Source organism: Calonectris borealis, chromosome 3 (genome assembly GCF_964195595.1).
Source record: "Calonectris borealis chromosome 3, bCalBor7.hap1.2, whole genome shotgun sequence".
NCBI lineage: Eukaryota > Metazoa > Chordata > Aves > Procellariiformes > Procellariidae > Calonectris > Calonectris borealis.
The window spans coordinates 102,213,540-102,233,407 of NC_134314.1; the positions used below are offsets into that span (position 1 = coordinate 102,213,540).

Here is a 19,868-nt window from a genome sequence, read left to right on the forward strand (position 1 = left end):
ACACTCATTTCACAGCAATCATCCAACCTAACTTTGTGGCACAGCAGAAGAACCCTCCACCTGCTGAACTCCCTTTGGTCAGGGACATTTAAGTGTAACCACCTAAGCAGTGCAATTCTATCACCCCACATTACAGATGAACAGTAACAGGCTGTTTAGAAGATTGAGCAGAATCTAAATGAGCAGATCTAGGATGTGTTTGTTAAAAATCTAAGTGAAACCAACTTTTTCAAAAGTGCATTTCACAAAACCAGAGTACATTGCAAGACTGCATCCCAAGGTGTGTAAAGCATTTCAAGTAGTTGAGCACATAGGTCACAGACAAAACATATGCGTACTGCTTACCATCAAACATTATTTTTGCCCTTCTGAATCATAAAGGACACTGCATTTAATGAAGTGAACTCTGCAGAATTCCAGAAACACCACACACACAAATCAAACTATAAATTCAACACTTTCATCTGTAATTTGATACTCCATTAACATACTGAAGTTACTTTTTTGCAACTGTAATTTAGTGCTGAAAATTAGTGACTTCGGTACCTGGCACAAATGACGTGGCACAAAACTGGGCTCAAAGAATATAAGAAAGACAGTGCCTGCCTACGCGTTACACTGAAAGGAAAATTTATCTCAGAAATTAAATACCTTCATATCTCTTCTTTCTATTAATACCTATTATTTGCCAGCAACACTGGCAAATAGTTAAACAAACTGCTACCATAACTTCTCAAAAGTTTGATTTATGTATCTTTAAAAATTAACTTATACAAACATAAACTACTTATGTTTCAGAAAAGTTAACACTTTTGATATAGAGATCCTGTGCCTGAAATCTTGGCTAGTTTTTCAACTATCAGTCTAATAAAATACACAATCTCTGAAGAAATCTTGCACCTACGCAGAATGTATATGCAATATTACAGCCAAGTGTACTTTGCTAATTCCCGTTAACATTTACAGATGCATAGAACACAAAGTGCATTGGAGACTGTATCTACATTTCTACATACCAGCAGTTTGACATATTGTCCTTTTATTTCCCCTCATGCTCCACATCTTCACAACCTAATGATTCATCAGGACAAAGGAGGAACCAAGCCAAAACAAACACAGAGCCTTCCCATAAAAATGATACTGTGCATCTTGATTCCTTTGAAGTAACCTCTTTCTAAATATCTGATTAATACTTCTATACTTACCCAAAAACCTCCACACATCCTTGCACTTTCTCTGTTCTACTTAGCAAAAAATCTGAAGCAATCACTTTCATCATCATTCATCAAATTACTTCTGAATAATATTGTTTTATCTAATCAGACAGGTTATTTTCAGCTTACTGCATTCATTTAAAAAGAACTAGGGACTGAAAAATAGCTTGTTGGCATACAGCATTTGACAGTGATTCTCAGCTTCTCTTCAACAGCAACTAAACAGAAAACAGTATCTGAGAAGACTAAGACTGGTAGCACTTTCACATGGAAGTTAGAACTCAGAACAGCACTCCAATAAGAGAAAACAGAATGAAGTGTGACAAGTTATTAATAGCTTTGCCTTATATATTACATATCTGAAATAAGTAGACAACATTGCTTCAGGAATTCAGCTTGCCTCACAAATATTCCCTAACTTATCTCAAAAAAATTCAAGTTTGCCCACCTGAATATCCAATAACACTGCCAAGCCAAGTTAGGAGCTTCAGACCAAAGCTCTGATGGGCAACAATAGATGAATGCATAACTTGTACTTTCAACGGCTTTGTCTGACGACTGGTATTTCTCTTAAAAAGAAAAGGAAAAAGGAAGTAATGCATATTTAAGTGAGGACTAGCATATATTTCTGCACAGAAACACAGCATTCCTATGATTAATTTCAATAATTTATAATATTACTACATATTCTAATTATTAACACCTATATAGGGAAGAAAAAAACCAAAAAAGTCTGAACTTTTTTTACCCTATTAATATTTGAAGGACCTTATTATGCAATATCAATATATTTAGGTCAATCCATTTTCCACTCTTGGCCTCTTATCAATATACACACTGATCTGCTGCATTTTACTGATAAGCAGTCCCATGCACAACCTAAGACAGCCATGCACATTTGTTCCTCACAACATGACATGCAAGTCACACAGCAGCCCACCAAGGAAAGAAACTGATTGTCCACACACTATTCTCAATAATACAAATTAAACACACAGAGTTAAAACAAGAAAAAAAGTATTTCCCCTCATCTCTGTGTTAGTAACCTTAATAGTCATAGAATCATAGAATCATAAAGGTCAGAAAAGACCTCTAAGATCATCGAGTCCAACCATCAACCCAACACCACCATACCCACTACACCATGTCCCTAAACATTACACATAAAAAACATTACACTACACCACTACACCATGTCCCTAAACATTACACATAAAAGCCATTTGTTCTTTGACTGCATAGGTGGCAAGCTGGGCTGCATCACAAGAAGCGTGGCCAGCAGGTCGAGGGAGGCGATTCTGCCCCTCTGCTCTGCTCTGGTGAGATCCCACCTGGAGTACTGCGTCCAGCTCTGGAGCCCTCAGCACAAGACAGACATGGACCTGTTGGAGCGGGTCCAGAGGAGGGCCATAAAAATGATCAGGAGGTGGAATGCCTCTCCTATGAAGAAAGGCTGAGAGAGTTGGGGTTATTCAGCCTGGAGAAGAGAAGGCTTCCGGGAGACCTTATTGCAGCCTTTCAGTACCTAAACGGGGCTTATAAGAAACATGGCGGCAAACTTTTTAGCAGGGCCTGTTGTGACAGGACAAGGGGTAATGGTTTTAAACTAAAAGAGGGTAGATTTAGACTAGATATAAGGAAGAAATTTTTTACAGTGAGGGTGGTGAAACACTGGAACAGGTTGCCCAGAGAGGTGGTAGATGCCCCATCCCTGGAAACATTCAAGGTCAGGCTGGACGGGGCCCTGAGCAACCTGATCTAGTTGAAGATGTCCCTGCCCATGGCAGGGGGTTGGACTAGATGACCTTTAAAAGTCCCTTCCAATCCAAACCATTCTATGATTCTGTAAGTTAAAAATATTGCATAACTTTATCTTTAAAGATATGTTAATGTTTTCAAAATACCTTAAATAGTTTAAGGCCAGTAACTCTAGTTGCAGTATTTGTTTTTCAGTGGTAGCAGTATTATACATAAACAATTTATTTCAAGTGATTAAGTACTGCACTGCAGCAGTTAAAGAAAAATTAAATAGAAAATATTATTCCCATGTTCTTACATGAAAGAACCCTGTAATATATTGATATTATGAATATATATACACATATAAATATACATGATGAAAGTGTATTTGTAGTTTCACACTTGGATTCCATCAGTAACAATTTCCATAGTTTTGGCTGTGAAAGAGGCAAACAACTTCATACTATAGGAGAAAAACTAAAATAGTTTAACTTCATTGATGTGAACTGACATGCAATTCTAAAAGATTACATCTGAAGTTCCTGATCTGTTTTCTGAAGGGAAAAGTTGTCTGGGAATTTCTTTTTAGGGAATTATTTTGGGTGCAAAGTAAACCATAGTAGAAAAAACAAAAAGAAAAATGGAGCATAAACCTGTATTTTGATACTTCTACTGTGTGTATTATAAATAGTATCTCCAACACTTTGTATTATTAAAATATAAAGAGTCATTACGGAAACAATATCCCAAAACTGTGGAGCAATGCCTCTTTTTGCTTAAGATGAGGCAAATAAGTAGGTAATATTACTTACCACTATTACTGATTTTGCTTGATTGCAGTACTGGAAGTCTCCATACCGAACAGACCTACGTCCCTTTAAATTTGTAAAGAAATAACATTACCACCAGCTTCTAAACAAGAAGTTCAAATGCTGTGTTTTACATGAGTATAAAAGATACAGTAAAAGTTTCAGATGCACGTTAACCACTCTTGCTGTCATGCTATTTTCATTTTTTAAATTACTGTATATACATACTTGAATTCCCAAAATGGACCCTCTACTTTTTAAAAGAAAATAAAATTATACCATATATGCAGTTACCTGTCACACTAAATTTTCTGTGTATAATACTGTTTTTAAGATGTAACCATCACACTTCTTTTATTTAAAATACTGAAAACTTATCTTTAGTACTACTGCATCAATCATTAGTTTTGGTAAAATTTAAAGATATTTCAGACATTTCAATGCCTTTTAAAAAGTAGATATGAAAGCTAATTGGTGTTTTAAACATACAACTAAAGCACTTGGTTTATTTCAAAACTGGAAGGTTTCCATATTGTATGAGTCTTTCTATACTGTCAATAAATACATTAAAATAGATAGTTGATTCAATTTATAGTGTATTATAGACAGAATAGATTACTGGTATTTTAGATCTGGTCTGATGCCAAATCATTGTTTCAGGCATAACCTTCTCATTTCTTTTACATACATACACCCATGCACATGTATACATACATACACACATGCACATGTATATATATACATGCATTCATGTATCTATTTAGAAGTAGAACAGGGATCAACCGTAGGGAAAAATCTCCAAAGTGCATCCTGCAATACACAGCATGTGCTCAAGTCAGCACACATTCAGGGATCAGATGGGAATCTTTTGGTTACCGATATCACAAAAATAGAGTAGTGATAATACAAAAACAAAATCTAGTTCAGTGTTAAGTAATATAAAGTGGTTATATTTCCTTTTCCACTGACCTTCTTGAAGTATTTTAACAACCCAAAACTACACTTTCATTGCCATTTTGGAAGAGGCTTCTCCCCCTACACGACCCCCCCAAAAAAAGGCACAAGCCAACAAAACCACATAAAAGGACGCTCATTTTCACAGCAACTGCTTACAGGCTCATGGCACAAATAACAAGATATACTTGTCCCTAGAAAGTTTCCCTTTCTTAAAAAATGCACACAAGCCAGAATACAAACACAGCTGGCAGAGTGCTTCTGAGACCGACATACTAGTTAAAATTACATTCAGCATGTAGTAATTCTGAACTCACTGTTCTTTCTAAATGCTGTATGAAATGCTTTACCTCTTCCTGCCATTATCATCTGACAATTATGAAAAAGAAAATTAAATTTAAAAAAAACACAAATAGTTCCACGAGCACTGGAACAAAAGTAGCCAATTATGGATTTTATCCCTCACAGTTGACTGGTGTTACTCTGAGAAGCATTTCCCCTGCTTGGAGCACATATAGGGGCTCTTTCAATGTCAGCTCCCTGGTGTACAGTAAGGGATGAGCTAAAGCTGCTGCCTGTTCTTGACAGAGGAGTGAGAGACACCCTGCTATCTACACTCACAAGACTCACTGGAATACAGTTACACTGAAACATATATTCAATGTTAGGTCTGGTTTGGATTGGCCAATGAGTTAAGACATTTTAGGGTGGCCTGACACACATGGCTCAATCACACTAACCACACTCTTTGGAAAAGGAACTAAAGTAAGTGTAGTCACATAAAATAAACATTAGAGTAAGTATAATTAAGAGTTCTAGCAATTGATTTACTTACATCTCTATCTACTGTTGTTGCAAAACCAATAGCTTCCTTCTGCGTGCAGTTGACAGCCTTCTGAAGAGTATAAATAACTTGTTCATAGGTATGGACTTCATCATTAAACAGCATGCAGTAGTAAGTGTCACTCTTCTCACTTCAAAGCAAGGATTGAATTTATATAATTCAAAGTAATGTAATTTAAAAAATCAGCTTCTACTTTACCAAAGCTTTCCACCATGCATACAACCCAAACCTGGGCTTCTTTTGCTACACTGGAACGTATCTCAACAACTTACTTGAAAAAGACTGACCACCCCTAACTTCTATAGGAATGTGCATCTTTCCTGCAGAATTAAGTCCAAAATGGGCAAAATCTTAAGACAATACTTAAGTCTGAGTATTATTTTTGAACATTTTTTAATAATGAATTGCTAGTTTCCTACTAAGGAAAACACATTTCCTTCCATTGCAGCTGTGCCGAATACATTCCCCCATAGCTTCTTAGAGATTTCACCCATCTTGGCATTATTTTGCCACACTTGTTTCCCCAATACTGCATAAAGGTCTATCAGACAACAAAACCTTGGCAGTCTCTTAAAAAACCCAAACTCCAAAATCAAGACAAAGTAAAAGAAGTTACTAACAAGATGTCACAAATGAATCCATGGTAACTATGATGCTACAATACACTTAAATATTCTGTAATGCTTCAAAATTTATAAAAAATAGATCACCAAAAGTACAAAATACTTTTGCCATCAGAATTTGAGTAACTTTGATCATAAGAAGTTAACCTGCCACTTGTTTTAGGGTATTGTATTTTACTAATACTTCCTTTTCAATATTAAGAAAACAAAAGTATCGCAAATACATTGTTTCATCATCACTATGGAGAGAAATGGGCTGAATAATCACAAAAGTAAAAAACACGAGAAAAACAAATCCATTAAAATTATTTTAGTCCATTGTCTACAAAATATTCCTGACAGTTTTAGGAAAGGCAGAAAATATACTTAAAATCAGAATTTGCATTTTCTATTGTAAATATCTGCAAGCCTTTAAAAGGCAGAAGAGAAATACTATACTTACATCATTTCTAGGCCAGGTAATTCATTTTCCTTTTCCCATGTTAATATATCTACTGCATATTTAAATGTGATGGCAAAAATATTATAAGCTCTTGCTACCATATCTTCTGGTAACTGCACAAGAGGATCCTGGAAAATAAATATAAATAGCAATTGAGAAATTAAATGACATTCAAAACAGAAATTGTCAAATTTGTACCTCTTTTTTGCATCAATTTGCATCATCTAAAGATGATGTAAGCATCTTTAATGATGTTTTTCTTTAAATGACTTTACATTTGAAAGGAATAAAGTCAGTAATCATTCTGTTTTCTTTTTCCAGTTCTTCACTGACAATCACCAAAGCAGTAATCTAACATTCAATACCTAAATGTTAACTTGCCTCTGATCACCCACTTAAATTTTCACACACTTCTCCATTTTCACTTTCATGATTCCCACTTCTGCACACCTTCTAAGACAGTTGTTCTGAAGAACTTTTAACCTCAATTGTATCAAAATCTGCTTTTTCCGCAATGCCTTCAAAAACGTAATTTGAAATCACTGTATCTTTTGTTCCACTTACCAATATTAGTAAACTGCAGAATAAAAACAACTATGCATCTATTGCCTCATTTTATACGTAGCATGCATTTAGAGGCAGAAGTCTTATCTATCCAAGCTTATATACATATATACAACATCCAGCACACTGGGACCATGATTTATGATGCACGACTCTTACATGCTGTGGTGTATAAATAATTAAATGCTTAAATGTAACTAGGTATTTCATAATGATCTGCCCATGTCTCAGTCTTGTTCACAGACAGTTTTTCTCCTTTTGTATGTGGACCATGCACCCACTTGTGCCCACTCTGCACTCTCCAGGGTGCCCTCCATTTGACATCTGCAGCAGCCACTATAAACTCATCCTCCTCTCTCTGCCAGGGCAGGATGGCTGCTGCTGCAGGTGGGGGAACTGAAATGAGGAGAGGGAGGAAGAGGAGTGCTGCCTCAGTTTGCAAAGTCAAAGGGACTACTTTTTGCAGCAGCAAATGAGAACCGCTGCCAACTCTGAATCAGGTAGTACAGGAACCACTGCCATTTCCTTCCAATCCATTTCAAGGGATTTGTGTGTGAATAGAAAACATTAAAAACCTCTTCTCTGAAAGGATTCTTCTTCTACTATTTCAAATTTTTCATGTTCAGAACAACTAGTCCCTCTTCTACAAAGCTGGAAAGGGAACACTGCATGCCCTGCAGGTCACCTGGACATGTATTATACATTGGGTCACTGACTCAATTCATCATTTGATATTTTGAATTATGTGTAATTGTTAACCAATTAAAATATTTAACAGTAGCCCAATTTCTGTTTTAGGATTAACTAATACCAAATTCGGTGTTTCACTACAGTTTATGTTGTATAAAAATGGCCATAATAATCTTTTCACAACTTAAGTCTGCATTATCTACAGGAGGCCCTTGACAGTCAGCAATTCACCTGTACTAGTAAAGTTTATTCACCCACCCACCCCAAGATTCTTTTGGAATATTTGGAAGCTTTCCAGGAGTGTTAATAACTGCCACTTCTCTTTTTTTGCTGCATTTAAACTTATCTAGGGTATGGAGAACTATCAGTCACCAAAAGCAAAGGCAAATCTTAAGAAGCAGCACCGCCTCCATTCCCAGCACTTTCCACAGACACACGTACCTGGGCAAGGCAGAAAACAGGCTCTGATAATGCTCAACAAATGATCCTTGATCTACCTCGAACACAACGTTGCTTAACATAAGAGATCTCAACCCCCATCACTCACAGGAAAGAAACACAAAGCCTGCCCAGTACTTTAATTTTTCTGTCACATTCACTGTGTGAGTATCTTTGGACATAGAAGTAGCAGTCCACCCAAGATTTCAGAACAACAATTTTCTAAGGCTGCCCACTAATGTAAACTGGCATGTAGATCAAGTGGTGAGTCCGTGCAGCAGTGCTGGAGGCTTAGGGTTGAGACAGCGATAACAGATTTTAGAAGGACCACTGTCACTGCAAGTACAGTTACAGATCAGCATCTGATCAGCAAAATTACTACAGAAATTTGCTTTGTATTTTCCCTTCAAAAAAATCTCACAGAAATTATATTACATAAGAACAGATGTGAGTGGCTAGACCAGAAGCCCATCTAGCCACTCTTGTTCCTGAGATGTAGTAACAGATACTAAGGGAAGAGTGTAAGAAAAGGACAGAATGCTCCTCTGGTCTCCAGTAACCTAAGACACTAATACTTCCCACACCAAAGATGGTATCTGCAATTTTTAAATGGCCATTGACCATTTTTTCCCTCCACAAACACGTTAAATTTCCTTTTGAACATATATAAACTTTCAACAACAATGGTGTTTTGTAACAGTTAGTCCAACAGCTTGAATTCATATTCTGTATGAATATTGAATTCATATTCTTGAATTCAATACTGTAAGAAGTAGCATGTCTTTTTGCATTTAATATGTCCAAGTCATTATGCTATGAGAAACGGTGAAGATATGTTCTCTATTTACCTTCTCCATACCAAACAAGCTTTTATAGACCTCTACCTTATATCTCCATTATGGTTTTCCTGTAACAGCAAGTTATTTTGATTTAAAAAATCTGTGCACTTTACTTTGGCAAGAATCAGAACATATGTTGCACAGACAGCTTAATTTGGCTTCTTCATGCACATGATTACAGATTTTTTTTTCCACGTGGCAGACTCCCTTCACCTTTCAGAATAAGACGGAAAAACAAAGAAACAGAACTAAAGCTGCAGAGGCGACCAGCAACACACAAAATAAAGCCTTCAAGTAGAAAATACCATTCTAAAAACTCCTTAAGTTAGACAAGACATTAATTTTGTCTAACACATAGCGTGGTTCAAATATTACTATTAGATTTCCTCCCATCTCTCATGCATGGTATACAAGAGTAAAAATAACCTCATATGAATGAGTTATATATATATACACACATACATACATAGTTAACGTTTTAAAACATGATGCCTCAATTGTTATTACCTCTTCTTCTGCAGTCTCTGAAGTGTTAAGTTCATGCTTTTGACAGTAAGGACCTTCTTTCCAAGCTTCTGTATCACCACAGTCACAGAAACCTCCTCCACCTGATGTTGTCATCTAAAATTATTTAAAAAGAAAACAGTTCATGTGAATATGCATATACATACACACACATTAAGAAATGAGTAATCATAGCTAACCTACAAAAGCACAATCACAACACCTGATAGCTTTAGCCAGTACTCTGTTTAAAAAGCACAGTGAAACCATGCCTGTTTCTATGATGGCTGAAAGCTTATCTACTTCATCAGTCTGCCCATGCCAAAAGAAAATTAAAAAAAAAAAAAAAAACAACAAAAAAACACCACCCCACAAACAACAAAAGCTTCAAATCCATTCTGCCCCACCTGAAGGCTGTGGGGTTTTTCTGGTTTTCAGTTTTTCTGAATTTATTACTTGCAATGCCATCTGTACTATTTCAGATTCTCACATTTTTCATCTGAACAAAGCTAAATCGTTTCATATAGCACTACTACACAGTGAGTCAAAGATGTGCTGTTTACAGTAACAGGAGTGTACAGAAAAAACTTATAAATTGTCCACCTAAGTCTTAGTAAGCATAGAAAAAAGCATCTGAAAACTCTAATGATTTACTTACACTTTTAATAAAATAGATTTTAAAGCTAAGATCACCTCAAATTAATAAGTGTAATAATAATCTTTTTGGACCACAACTATTAACTGATTCACAGAAGAATTCTTCTTTCACCTATTTTTGGCATACAGGGACATCCTACAGTATCAACAAAATTAGATGGACATTTGAAACAACATTTGCTTTCGCTTGTGGATGTCACATAGACTTGTTAATTCACTAGGCTTGCAAACTAAAAACCTACATACAAGAAGTATGCTGATATCAGCAAACTCGGTTGAGTTTCTTAGAGCAAGTTGTTTTGTTTTTTTTCCTAAATCCTAGTGCTCAGTGTAACCATGCAGTGATCAGATTTACATTAACATCAGTGCAGTATTGTCAAACACAGACTTACAGAAAGGCTGCACTGGTAGTTTTCATTCAGCTTCTTAGCTTAAAAACACACCAAGGCCTTCTTGGTTTTGTTTGTAGGTTTTTTTGAACTAATCTGTACTACTAATAGCAGTAGATTACTAAAATAAACAGCATCTACCATTTTAGTTTGCTATTTCAACTTTATGTTTAAAAACAAACAAAAATCCTGCTATTGTATAGAATTTGATAACAATTCAGATGTTTAAAGGAAATAAGTTTTAAATAAAAGTGGTTTCTTAATAAAGGTTTTTCAATACCTTTTAAAAATAGTCAAACATCAAGGTCAAAGCAAGTCAAAAAACAACTCTAATGCTGTAAAATTCACTAAAGGGCACATGTTAAAAATAACATACTCACATTTGTAAGCTTAATTGTTGTGCATAAAATTTAATTGCTCCATATTTTAAAGTGGTAACTTTCAGAATCTACACTCAGATCAAAACACTGAAGTTCTTGTAAGATTATTGCAGACATAATTCCAAACTTTGTGTTCATCCAACATTTTGAAATTATGTATACATTCTTAAAACTTTAAACAAGGAGTTTCATACACATACAAAATTATTAATGACTACATCATATATTCCAGCAACATTACTAACCCTGTATCGGTGCTCTCTATGAATACTTCCAAGAAAGCACTCCATGCATAACACACAAGTTGGGTCAACTGCACAGTCTCTGAAAATAGCAAAAAAAAACACCACAGGGGGAAGGAGGGAAAAAGCAGCATTAAACAAATGATTTTGCCTTTAATTACACATTTTACAACAGGTAATTTTCAAATATCACCAATATGAACCTCCTGACTAATTTATATATTATTCTGAAAGAGGAAAGGGATGGCTTCCAAGGAGGGGGAAACAAACGAAGGAGAAAAAAAAATCTGTTCTCATAACAGAAGAGGCTTTAAAATATTGTCTGGGTAGCATGTATATTTGGGCAATATAGCCATTGCCTTCAAGAAGTGAGACAAATATATAAGCAAGGAAACAGATGAATTACAGAACACAGTACAGACAGGTGAACAGTATAAACCCAAGCAAGTTCTCCCAAGTACAGAGTACAAGCATTAACAATCTCCAGCAATCAGAGAAGACATTTTTTCACGGAACACTGGAAAGAAAGATAGCACACAACAGATTAGATTAAACCTCTGCTTCTACGGTTAGCCCTACAAGCTCACTGAAGAGGTCTGAGAATGCAATTTCCTCAACCAAGAGATGAGAGACCATAATAAGGTCCTGTCTACCAGCACTGCTATATTAGATAGAAGTAATTTCTAGCAAAAGGGGCTAAACAAATTAATGAGACAGTTATGCATTACATTTAGCTGTCTCCCTGAAACTGCCACTGACTTCAAAGCACCTCAAAGATTAAGGGAGTCAGGTTTTGCAATGTGAAAATAACTACCAAGAGAATGAATGTCTTACGATGGTTAATATTAAAACAAGAATTCAGAGAAACAGCTTATTTTGTTCAAAAGAAAACACCAGAGATCCTATGAAATGTTATTATCAAGAATTCTCTTAATGTCATTTCACCAAATAAATTAAACCAGTTAATCACTGAAAGATAATCAGGCAACCATGATTTACTATGCATAAAGTATAGTATTTCTCCATAGGAGCCACTAAAGGTGAAAATGTCAAAACAAAATTATACGAAGCTCTTCTGTTTTAGAATAATTTATGTTCATGGCTTTTCTTTTTTTTTTTTTTTTTAATTTAAAAAATCAAAAACACTTATTGCAACACTATGCCTACAGTATTGGGTAGATTAGTTCTACAATATTGGGTATCGATTCTTCAGAGCCCTAAACTTGTGGCAATACACTTAGAAACTCAGAATTATTTGCCAAGTAATTTCTCAAACAAATAAGGGTCCTTATACCTAAAGCAGAGGCAGACCTGTAAGCTTCACAACTGGAAAGAAAAGCCACTGCTTTTAATGTATTTCATGGGCTCAGAAAACAATTATTTTCCGCATACCACAAAAGTTTAAATTAAACTCTCATTCTTCATTACCAAAGAAAATTAGTTGAAGAAAATTATTAACACACAACAGAAAACATTAACAGTTTTACATCTATGTTCGGTACTTAATTGAAAGAAGATGAGACTTCATCTTGACAGCGGCAACAGCAAAAATATTCTGTATTCACTGCTGACCCTGACCTGAGCAGAAGATCGGACGAGATGGCCTACCAAGACATCCTTTCTAACCTGAATGATATTATGATTATATTGCTGTATTTAAATAATTTTTCAACTGAAACAAAGACCCTAAGTATGAACAGTATATTCACTCATTCTCTAAATTCTACACCAATGGACTGCATTACTCTATGTTTTCATCACACCTGACAGTATTTTCAAGGATATACATTACATACTGAGTTGTTGGTCTTGAAAAAACAAGTGTTTAGAAGAAATTAACAGAACTCCCAGTTTTCATCAGTCCATATGAAGAGCATTTGATCATTAACATACTACTTCTAGGTTGCAATGGATTTTCACTTGATTAAAACACTAGTTCTGAGGTTTGGTTTTTTAGTTATTTGGGACCAGATTTCACTAAAAGGTACTAAAGAAACTGTGGAAATTCTTTTTATAGTCCTGATAGTCCTGAGCCTCCCACTCTCTAATTCTCTATCCAGATCTCTCCACTTTTTCACAGGTGTGAAGGAAGAACCTAAGAACACCTGAGAAGAGATGGAGTTTTCTTAGTGGTTGAAAGGATCTAAAGTACCCACCAATTTAATCTCACCCATGTCAAGATAAGAGGTCTCAAAACATTTCCAAAACTACTTATTCTAACTGATCATTGAAATAGAAATGCAGAAGAGGCAGCTTGCTGAGTTAAGTATCTCAAGTCCACCCTGAATCAGAACTTCAGCGAATAAGGCCAATAAGGTATCATGTTTCTAGAAAAGGAGAGCACTAGAGAGTAAAATTCTTCTAGTAAATGAAGGGGATGGAAACCCAGAAAAATAAACCCTCCAAATAAGACAGACATTCCCTCCTGCTGTCACCCCACCAAGTAGGGGTTACACCTGTTTTGGCATCCAATAGATTGGTTTAACAGGTCATGGAGAGAGGTCTAAAATCCAGGATCAACACTAACAGCTGATATTAAACACCTGAATTACACACACATGCACTTGCCTGCTTACTTCTGATTAATACCCTTAAATCACACTGACAGCTCACCCCAATCACTTTCTTAACCTTGCATTTCTTTTGTACAGAAAACACTCTACATTATACTAATTAATATTTTTCCATTTACAAACCTGTAGTGTGTTAATTTTCCCCTGGTCCCACCTGTCATGAAACACTGCAAGGTTACTGTAAAAATACATTTTCGGTATTAACTTTTTATTAGGACAGTATATTCTTACTGAAAAATGTTCCATGACTTCACAAATTATAAATACTTCACAATGCTAAGTTGAACTACCTGCAAGAATACGTTGGCTCTCCCACTTTAAAAACGCGACCACAAAGATGGGAAGGTTTGTTCGCTTGCTCAAGCTTTGGAAAACCAAATGCAGGATCTTCACCACAAAGATACCATTCCATTGGTCCCAGCAAAACGTGTTGTGCCAGCATGTCTTCTCTTTGTGGGGCAGGGTTAGGACCCCTGCAGTAAATTTTTGGTACATAATATGCCAGATGCTGGTATACTTCTTTCTGAAGGTCATTTGCTTGCAGCCATTTCTTTTAAATTAAAAGCAAAGAGAACACAAATCTTTCATTAATAAAAATACCAAACATAGTTCTATCCATCAAGATGACTTTTTTATTTCTAAATCAAAAATCTAAACGGCATTGCAAAACTAGAAAGCCATGCTTCCTTCTAAGTGTTAAATCTAGATGATCACAGAAGAAAGACATTAGGAAAGGAATAATTTGTTTCCCTGCTTGCACATTTTATCCTTTTGACATACAAAATTCTTTTCAAAAACACAAGATTTGAGAGACCAAACTCTTAAAAATTTTCCTCCGGAATGCATGACCAGTAAAACGTCCCAACATTAGCAGTGACTTTTAGGATAAGGCCCAAACTATGCTGGTTGCATTTCTTTGGAGTGCAGACTGATGCTGCCAGCTGGGGACACAGAGGAGCAGCGGAAGGCTGGAGTTGGCAAGAAACAGGCAAAGACAAAAAGTACAAGGAGAATGGCAAACACAGCATTAGGTGTCAGTCAGGAACAGTCCCTCTCTTATTTATTTTCAACAAATTACCTATGAAAATGAGGGGCTTTTGGTTTCTCCTACCACCAAAATAATTTATCTGAATTACTATTTCAACTGTGATGTTAGAGCCATGAATTCTCTTAGTCAATCAATTGTAAAAAACAATGTTGACAGAGGTTTTAAAAGCCATCAAATTATTGTACCTGCTATAAGCCACTGAAAAACTCACAGCTCTTTCTAGGTTTTTTTTCCCTTGTATACACACACAGAGTTTTATTTCTGCCTTGTGGATTACAATTCTATAAAGGCTTAAACTGTAAATTAAGGCTGCAAGGTTTTTATAATAAACAAATGGGAGCAAGCACATGCTGCAGGTGTGCACTGATTAAATCCCGTGTTACATAAACAGCCTTAGTATGCCATTTCTCATTGCAAATATGACAACGAGATACCCCCTGGCAACTTCAGAAAAAGAATTCAGAATCAACCTAAAACTGTACATGAAAACCAAGAATTAATTATACCAAAATAAATTGGTTTGGTAATCAAATGTTACACCTTGATTTACTCTGAATTATTTATGACTTACTCTCAAGAACTTACGTTTGAGACAACACGGTTGTAGTAAGTTCTTCAGGACACAGACATACAGAGGCAGCAGACCATTTGTGCCATTTAAGAATGGCTGCATTTTTGCCCTCCTTTTTTTTTAATATAGTGTAGTATTTTCATTTACTAGACTATGTTTTCTAAAGCAGAACTTCATATTAAAAAAACCCTTAGTTGTCAGTACAGCTCTTAGTAGAATAATATGCTTTCCTCATTTCTCTTTTCTTAAGTTTGACTTCTTAAAATCATAATCAATCTACTAAATCTTTCTGTATTGATCTAGCTTTGATGGTCAAAGCCCAGATTTTTCCCAAGGAAGTCCACAGGAAAAGGTTGCCAAAAAGCCACATGTAACAATCTAGAAGTTTACAGATAATCTCACCATTCCCACCAGGATTCAGAGAATACCACACAAAACCAAAAAAAATAAAGTTTTCATCACTAAGAATTTGATTTGGTTTTTTTTTTCCCTAGCTCATTAATCTTTTTCTCTCCTTTCATCATTTGTGCCAAATATTTACTGCCACCAGGAACTGACCCAAATCACAGTGAAACTGACTTAGGCTCTTCCATGACTTCTATTTAATAAGATCATTTTTAGATTATTTTCTAGGGCATATATTAGTTATTATGCTTGCATTTTTCCCAGCAAAATACCTTTAATTTTAGCCTTTTAATTCAGCAGTACATTACTAATTTCTATCTAGAAAATACACAGTGCATATTAGCTACACTACAAGCTCAGACAAATACCTAGCCAGAGAAAATTCTTGTTCCTCAAGTAAACGGCTTTCCCATCCCAAAAACTCTGGGAGCAGTTGCCTGAAATTTAGGTGTGGCAACACTGAATGTCATCACATCTAAGTCTCTTTGTGGAGCCAGTTCTATACGTATAACTGTGCATACAGTTTTGAAAATCAGATCCTGGCTAAAAGAACATCAGAAGGAAGTACAGGCTTCTAGGACAAGGAAACAGATACCACTCCAAGAGCTACTCGGAAGGCAACTCAAAATACTGTTGCGCATGTAAAACTGTTACTACAAATATATACATATGCATACGTATGTTGCACTGCCTTTCTAAATCGCTACCTGGGAGGCGCTGATCTCCAGTAAAACTACTCAAAACTTTGGAATTTGTTCTTTAACAAAAACATTTTGTATTTAGACGAGTTTTCAGTCAGTATTCGTCTGTCTTCTATCCTGAAGTCACATGTAAGAAAACCTAATGTTCTACTCTCTCAAGAGACATTTTTATTAAAAAGAGAAGTGTATTCCTCTTCACTTCCTCCCCCCTCAGTCTTAGTTTCCTGCAACAATTTTTGACTGCCCTGGAAAAAAAAAAACCCAAAGCATTGATCAAATAACATTTTATGTAAGTGAATACCTAACAGTCCATCAGGGTTTCTATTAAATCCACATCTAAATAAGGGATACTAGACAAGCAAAACTTGTAATACAAAAATAGCCATAAAACAACTCAGTTTACTGTTTCAAAAGCTAAAGGGTAAAATTTATGTTTTTCTTAGCTACACAAATAAATATTTGCAATATAGGCTCATGTTCTGTTACAGATAATTTATTCTTTTGATTGCTGTTCTTTGGAAGTTTATCATTAAGTTATTGCAATGAAAAATTGAAGTGTAAAGTGCTGCAACTATTGCTTTAGGCTGGCATTTGTTTTGTTAATATTGGGCTATCAGCAAAGTAATGTTAGCAGCAAAGGAAGGAGAAAAACAATGCTAAAACCCATACAATCAGGCAGTGCCAGCAGCATTTAGCTGCCAGCACACTGTAGATTTGACAGCAATAGATCTCAGAATTGTAGCTTGTGCTGGTGATCACAGAGAATAAAAATGAAAAAGAATTGACTAAGTTTAAGCTCATACTTGTACCTATAGCAAAATCCTAAATGTGTTCCACTTGGTGCACAATTGCCTTTGGTTTAACTACAAAAACAGCATATGCTACTCACACAAACAAGGTAATTTGGGCTCGGTATGGACTACTATATGAAGTGTTTGATGGGTTTTCTGTTGAGGGGAAGGAAGACTAATCCTGGAGCTAAACTAGCTAGGATATAGCTAACTATGCACATTTGCCCATCTAATCATACCTTTGTCTGCACTGTAGATACACCACCATAATCTGAGGATAACCTGAATTATAACATTGTCTCTTATTTTCTTTTGGAAAACAGCCAATGTAATTCTCGTTGAAATACACAGACAGCTCTCCAAGGTCTTATCCTACAGACATGCACATGAGCAGTCCCAATATTTTAACATCTATCATTTAATGTTAAATGATAAATTTAACATATATTTAACATATCCTCAAATGCAAGAGTGTCCATAAGATCTGGTGCCTACACCAGAAACAAGTTTCTCTGAAAACTTTACCCTCAAGATTTCACTCCTCTTCCCTTTCAACTACTCTTCATAAAAGCAGGAAAAGTATATAAACAAGAGTAGATTACTTCAAATATTACATTGATTTTAATAATATTTCCCCTACAAGTGTCCCACTCTAATAGTCCTAAGCTTAACCAGTGCAACCTTATGCCAGAACCGCATCTTAAATACCGGGTGGGGGGGGGTGGGGGGAGGAGGAGCGAAGAAGAATCCTGTAATGAAACTTCAACAGTACAAAGCATATACGGGGTCAGACATCCACCTAAATTAACGGGGGGAGGGGGATCTTCTCCCGTCGAGGCATGATTGCCGGTAGGGAGATGTGAAAAAGCAGCAAACTAAGGAGGAGAACTAAACTTCTTAGCTGCTTGGAGAAGGCGAGGAAGCAGCGGGTGAAGGAGCGAGATACCGAGAAGCGGCTCCGCTCCTCCCACCGGGCGCCCCACGAGCGGCGGGGAACCGCGGCCGCCCTGGGCTGGGGCTGACCAAGTCTGGGCGGCTCGCTGGGGAGCCACCTGCGCCAGCCAGAACAACAGGAAAAGCTGGCTGCTCGCTGCGATTGATTTCGGCTACTGCAATAGCGACGCTGGCGACAACGGCAGGCTAGGGCCAGCCAGGGACGCCGCTGCCAGCCAGGAGTGCCCTCAGAAGCGGCCGGGGCAGCGACTCCCCCTCACGGAAAGCCTGCTCGCCCCCCGCCTCCGGGCACAGCCTCGCCCCGGCCCCAGGAACGGCCCCCGGCCCTCACGGCCCCACCGCCGGCCGGGCAGGCCGGTGCCGCCCGCCGGCCTCGCCAGCCCCTGCTCCCTCCCCGCCCCAAGCACTTCTCGCCCTTCCGCCCCGGGCCCGCCGCCTCACCACGGCGATCTCCTCGGCGGAGCACTCCAGCAGGCTCTTGTCAATGGCCTGCACCTCCGCCTCCAAGTCCGCCGCCATCTTCTCCCCCCCCCTCCGCGCCGCCGCCGCCGCCGCCAAGGCAGGGACACCCGGAACCGGGCCCGGCCGGCCGCTCTGCCCGGGGAACCCACTTCCGCCCCGCCTCCGCCCGGCACGTCACCGCCCGTGGCGCCGCTCCGGCCGCAGGGCATTCTGGGAGTGGTAGTCTTTCCCCGCCACCTTCCCCCCCCCTGCCCCCCGGCCTCTCAGGAGGCGGCGCCCATTGCGCGGAACCCTGGTGCGGGACTCTGCGGGGGCCCAGCCCGGCGCCGGGGAGGGCCGGCGGCTCGGCACCCCCGCGCCACGGCCTTCTAAACGTAGTCGTTTGCCCTCCTCGTCTCCTCCAACGCGAAGCGATGCCCGCGACGGGGGGCATCTTCGCTCTCGCTGGCATAGCCGGGGGCCCCCACGGCTGAAGCCCGCCCCTCCTGTCAGCGCGGCCTGCGGGTGAGGGGGCGGCGAGGGCTCCCCGGGAGGCCCCCCGGCACCCAGCGTGGGTGAAAAGAAAAAAAAAAAAAGAGTAAATTACGTGAATCTGGCAACTACGGCTTTAGGACAAATGTTACTAAATTGCAGAAGCTATAAGTCCTGTTGCTCGGCTGCCCTCCTTCCCTGGCTGCCTCAGGGCCCGCTCCCCGCCCCCGAGCGGTGGGGTGGTAGCTCAGCCTTGCTCATTCAGGTAGAGCTCCAGGTTTGCAACTTAAAAAAAATTCACCACCAACAAACCCAGCAAACAATCATCCCCTGTAACGCTCTTTCATTTTAGTTAATACAGGCTCTGCTGCTTACGAGCTCCTTCCGAAAACCTGTTGTACCACTGTTGTACCCAGGGGCTTGCCTGCGTGTCAGTGCTGCACCACTGTAATTACAGCCAGGCCGAAAACCGAGCAGACGTGTCTAACTGTGTGCGTACGGCCACACGGCACCTGAGCGACTGCGTGAGCCGTGCTGAGGGCTTCACACCACACCTTCCCTTG

General features: G+C 38.3%; 1 protein-coding gene across 5 annotated transcripts in view; it reads right to left on the minus strand.

The window, feature by feature from the left end:
- The window catches only part of UBR2 (ubiquitin protein ligase E3 component n-recognin 2), a 58,991-nt gene extending 39,999 nt beyond the window's left edge, over positions 1-18,992 (minus strand). For 4 of the 5 annotated variants that reach the window (XR_012673144.1, XM_075146946.1, XM_075146947.1 and 1 more), the window contains exons 1-8: positions 18,814-18,992; positions 14,193-14,452; positions 11,333-11,411; positions 9,665-9,778; positions 6,627-6,754; positions 5,553-5,691; positions 3,767-3,829; positions 1,663-1,783 (exon numbers count right to left, since the gene is read on the minus strand). Coding sequence is in view for 4 of the 5 variants with exons in the window: in XM_075146946.1 (XP_075003047.1) it covers positions 1,663-1,783; positions 3,767-3,829; positions 5,553-5,691; positions 6,627-6,754; positions 9,665-9,778; positions 11,333-11,411; positions 14,193-14,452; positions 18,814-18,891 (982 nt within the window). In the remaining variant the exon portion in view is untranslated. The remainder of the gene's footprint in view (positions 1-1,662; positions 1,784-3,766; positions 3,830-5,552; positions 5,692-6,626; positions 6,755-9,664; positions 9,779-11,332; positions 11,412-14,192; positions 14,453-18,813) is intronic. The other variant, XM_075146945.1, reaches the window with a different exon arrangement.
- Between the last annotated feature and the right edge of the window lie 876 nt (positions 18,993-19,868).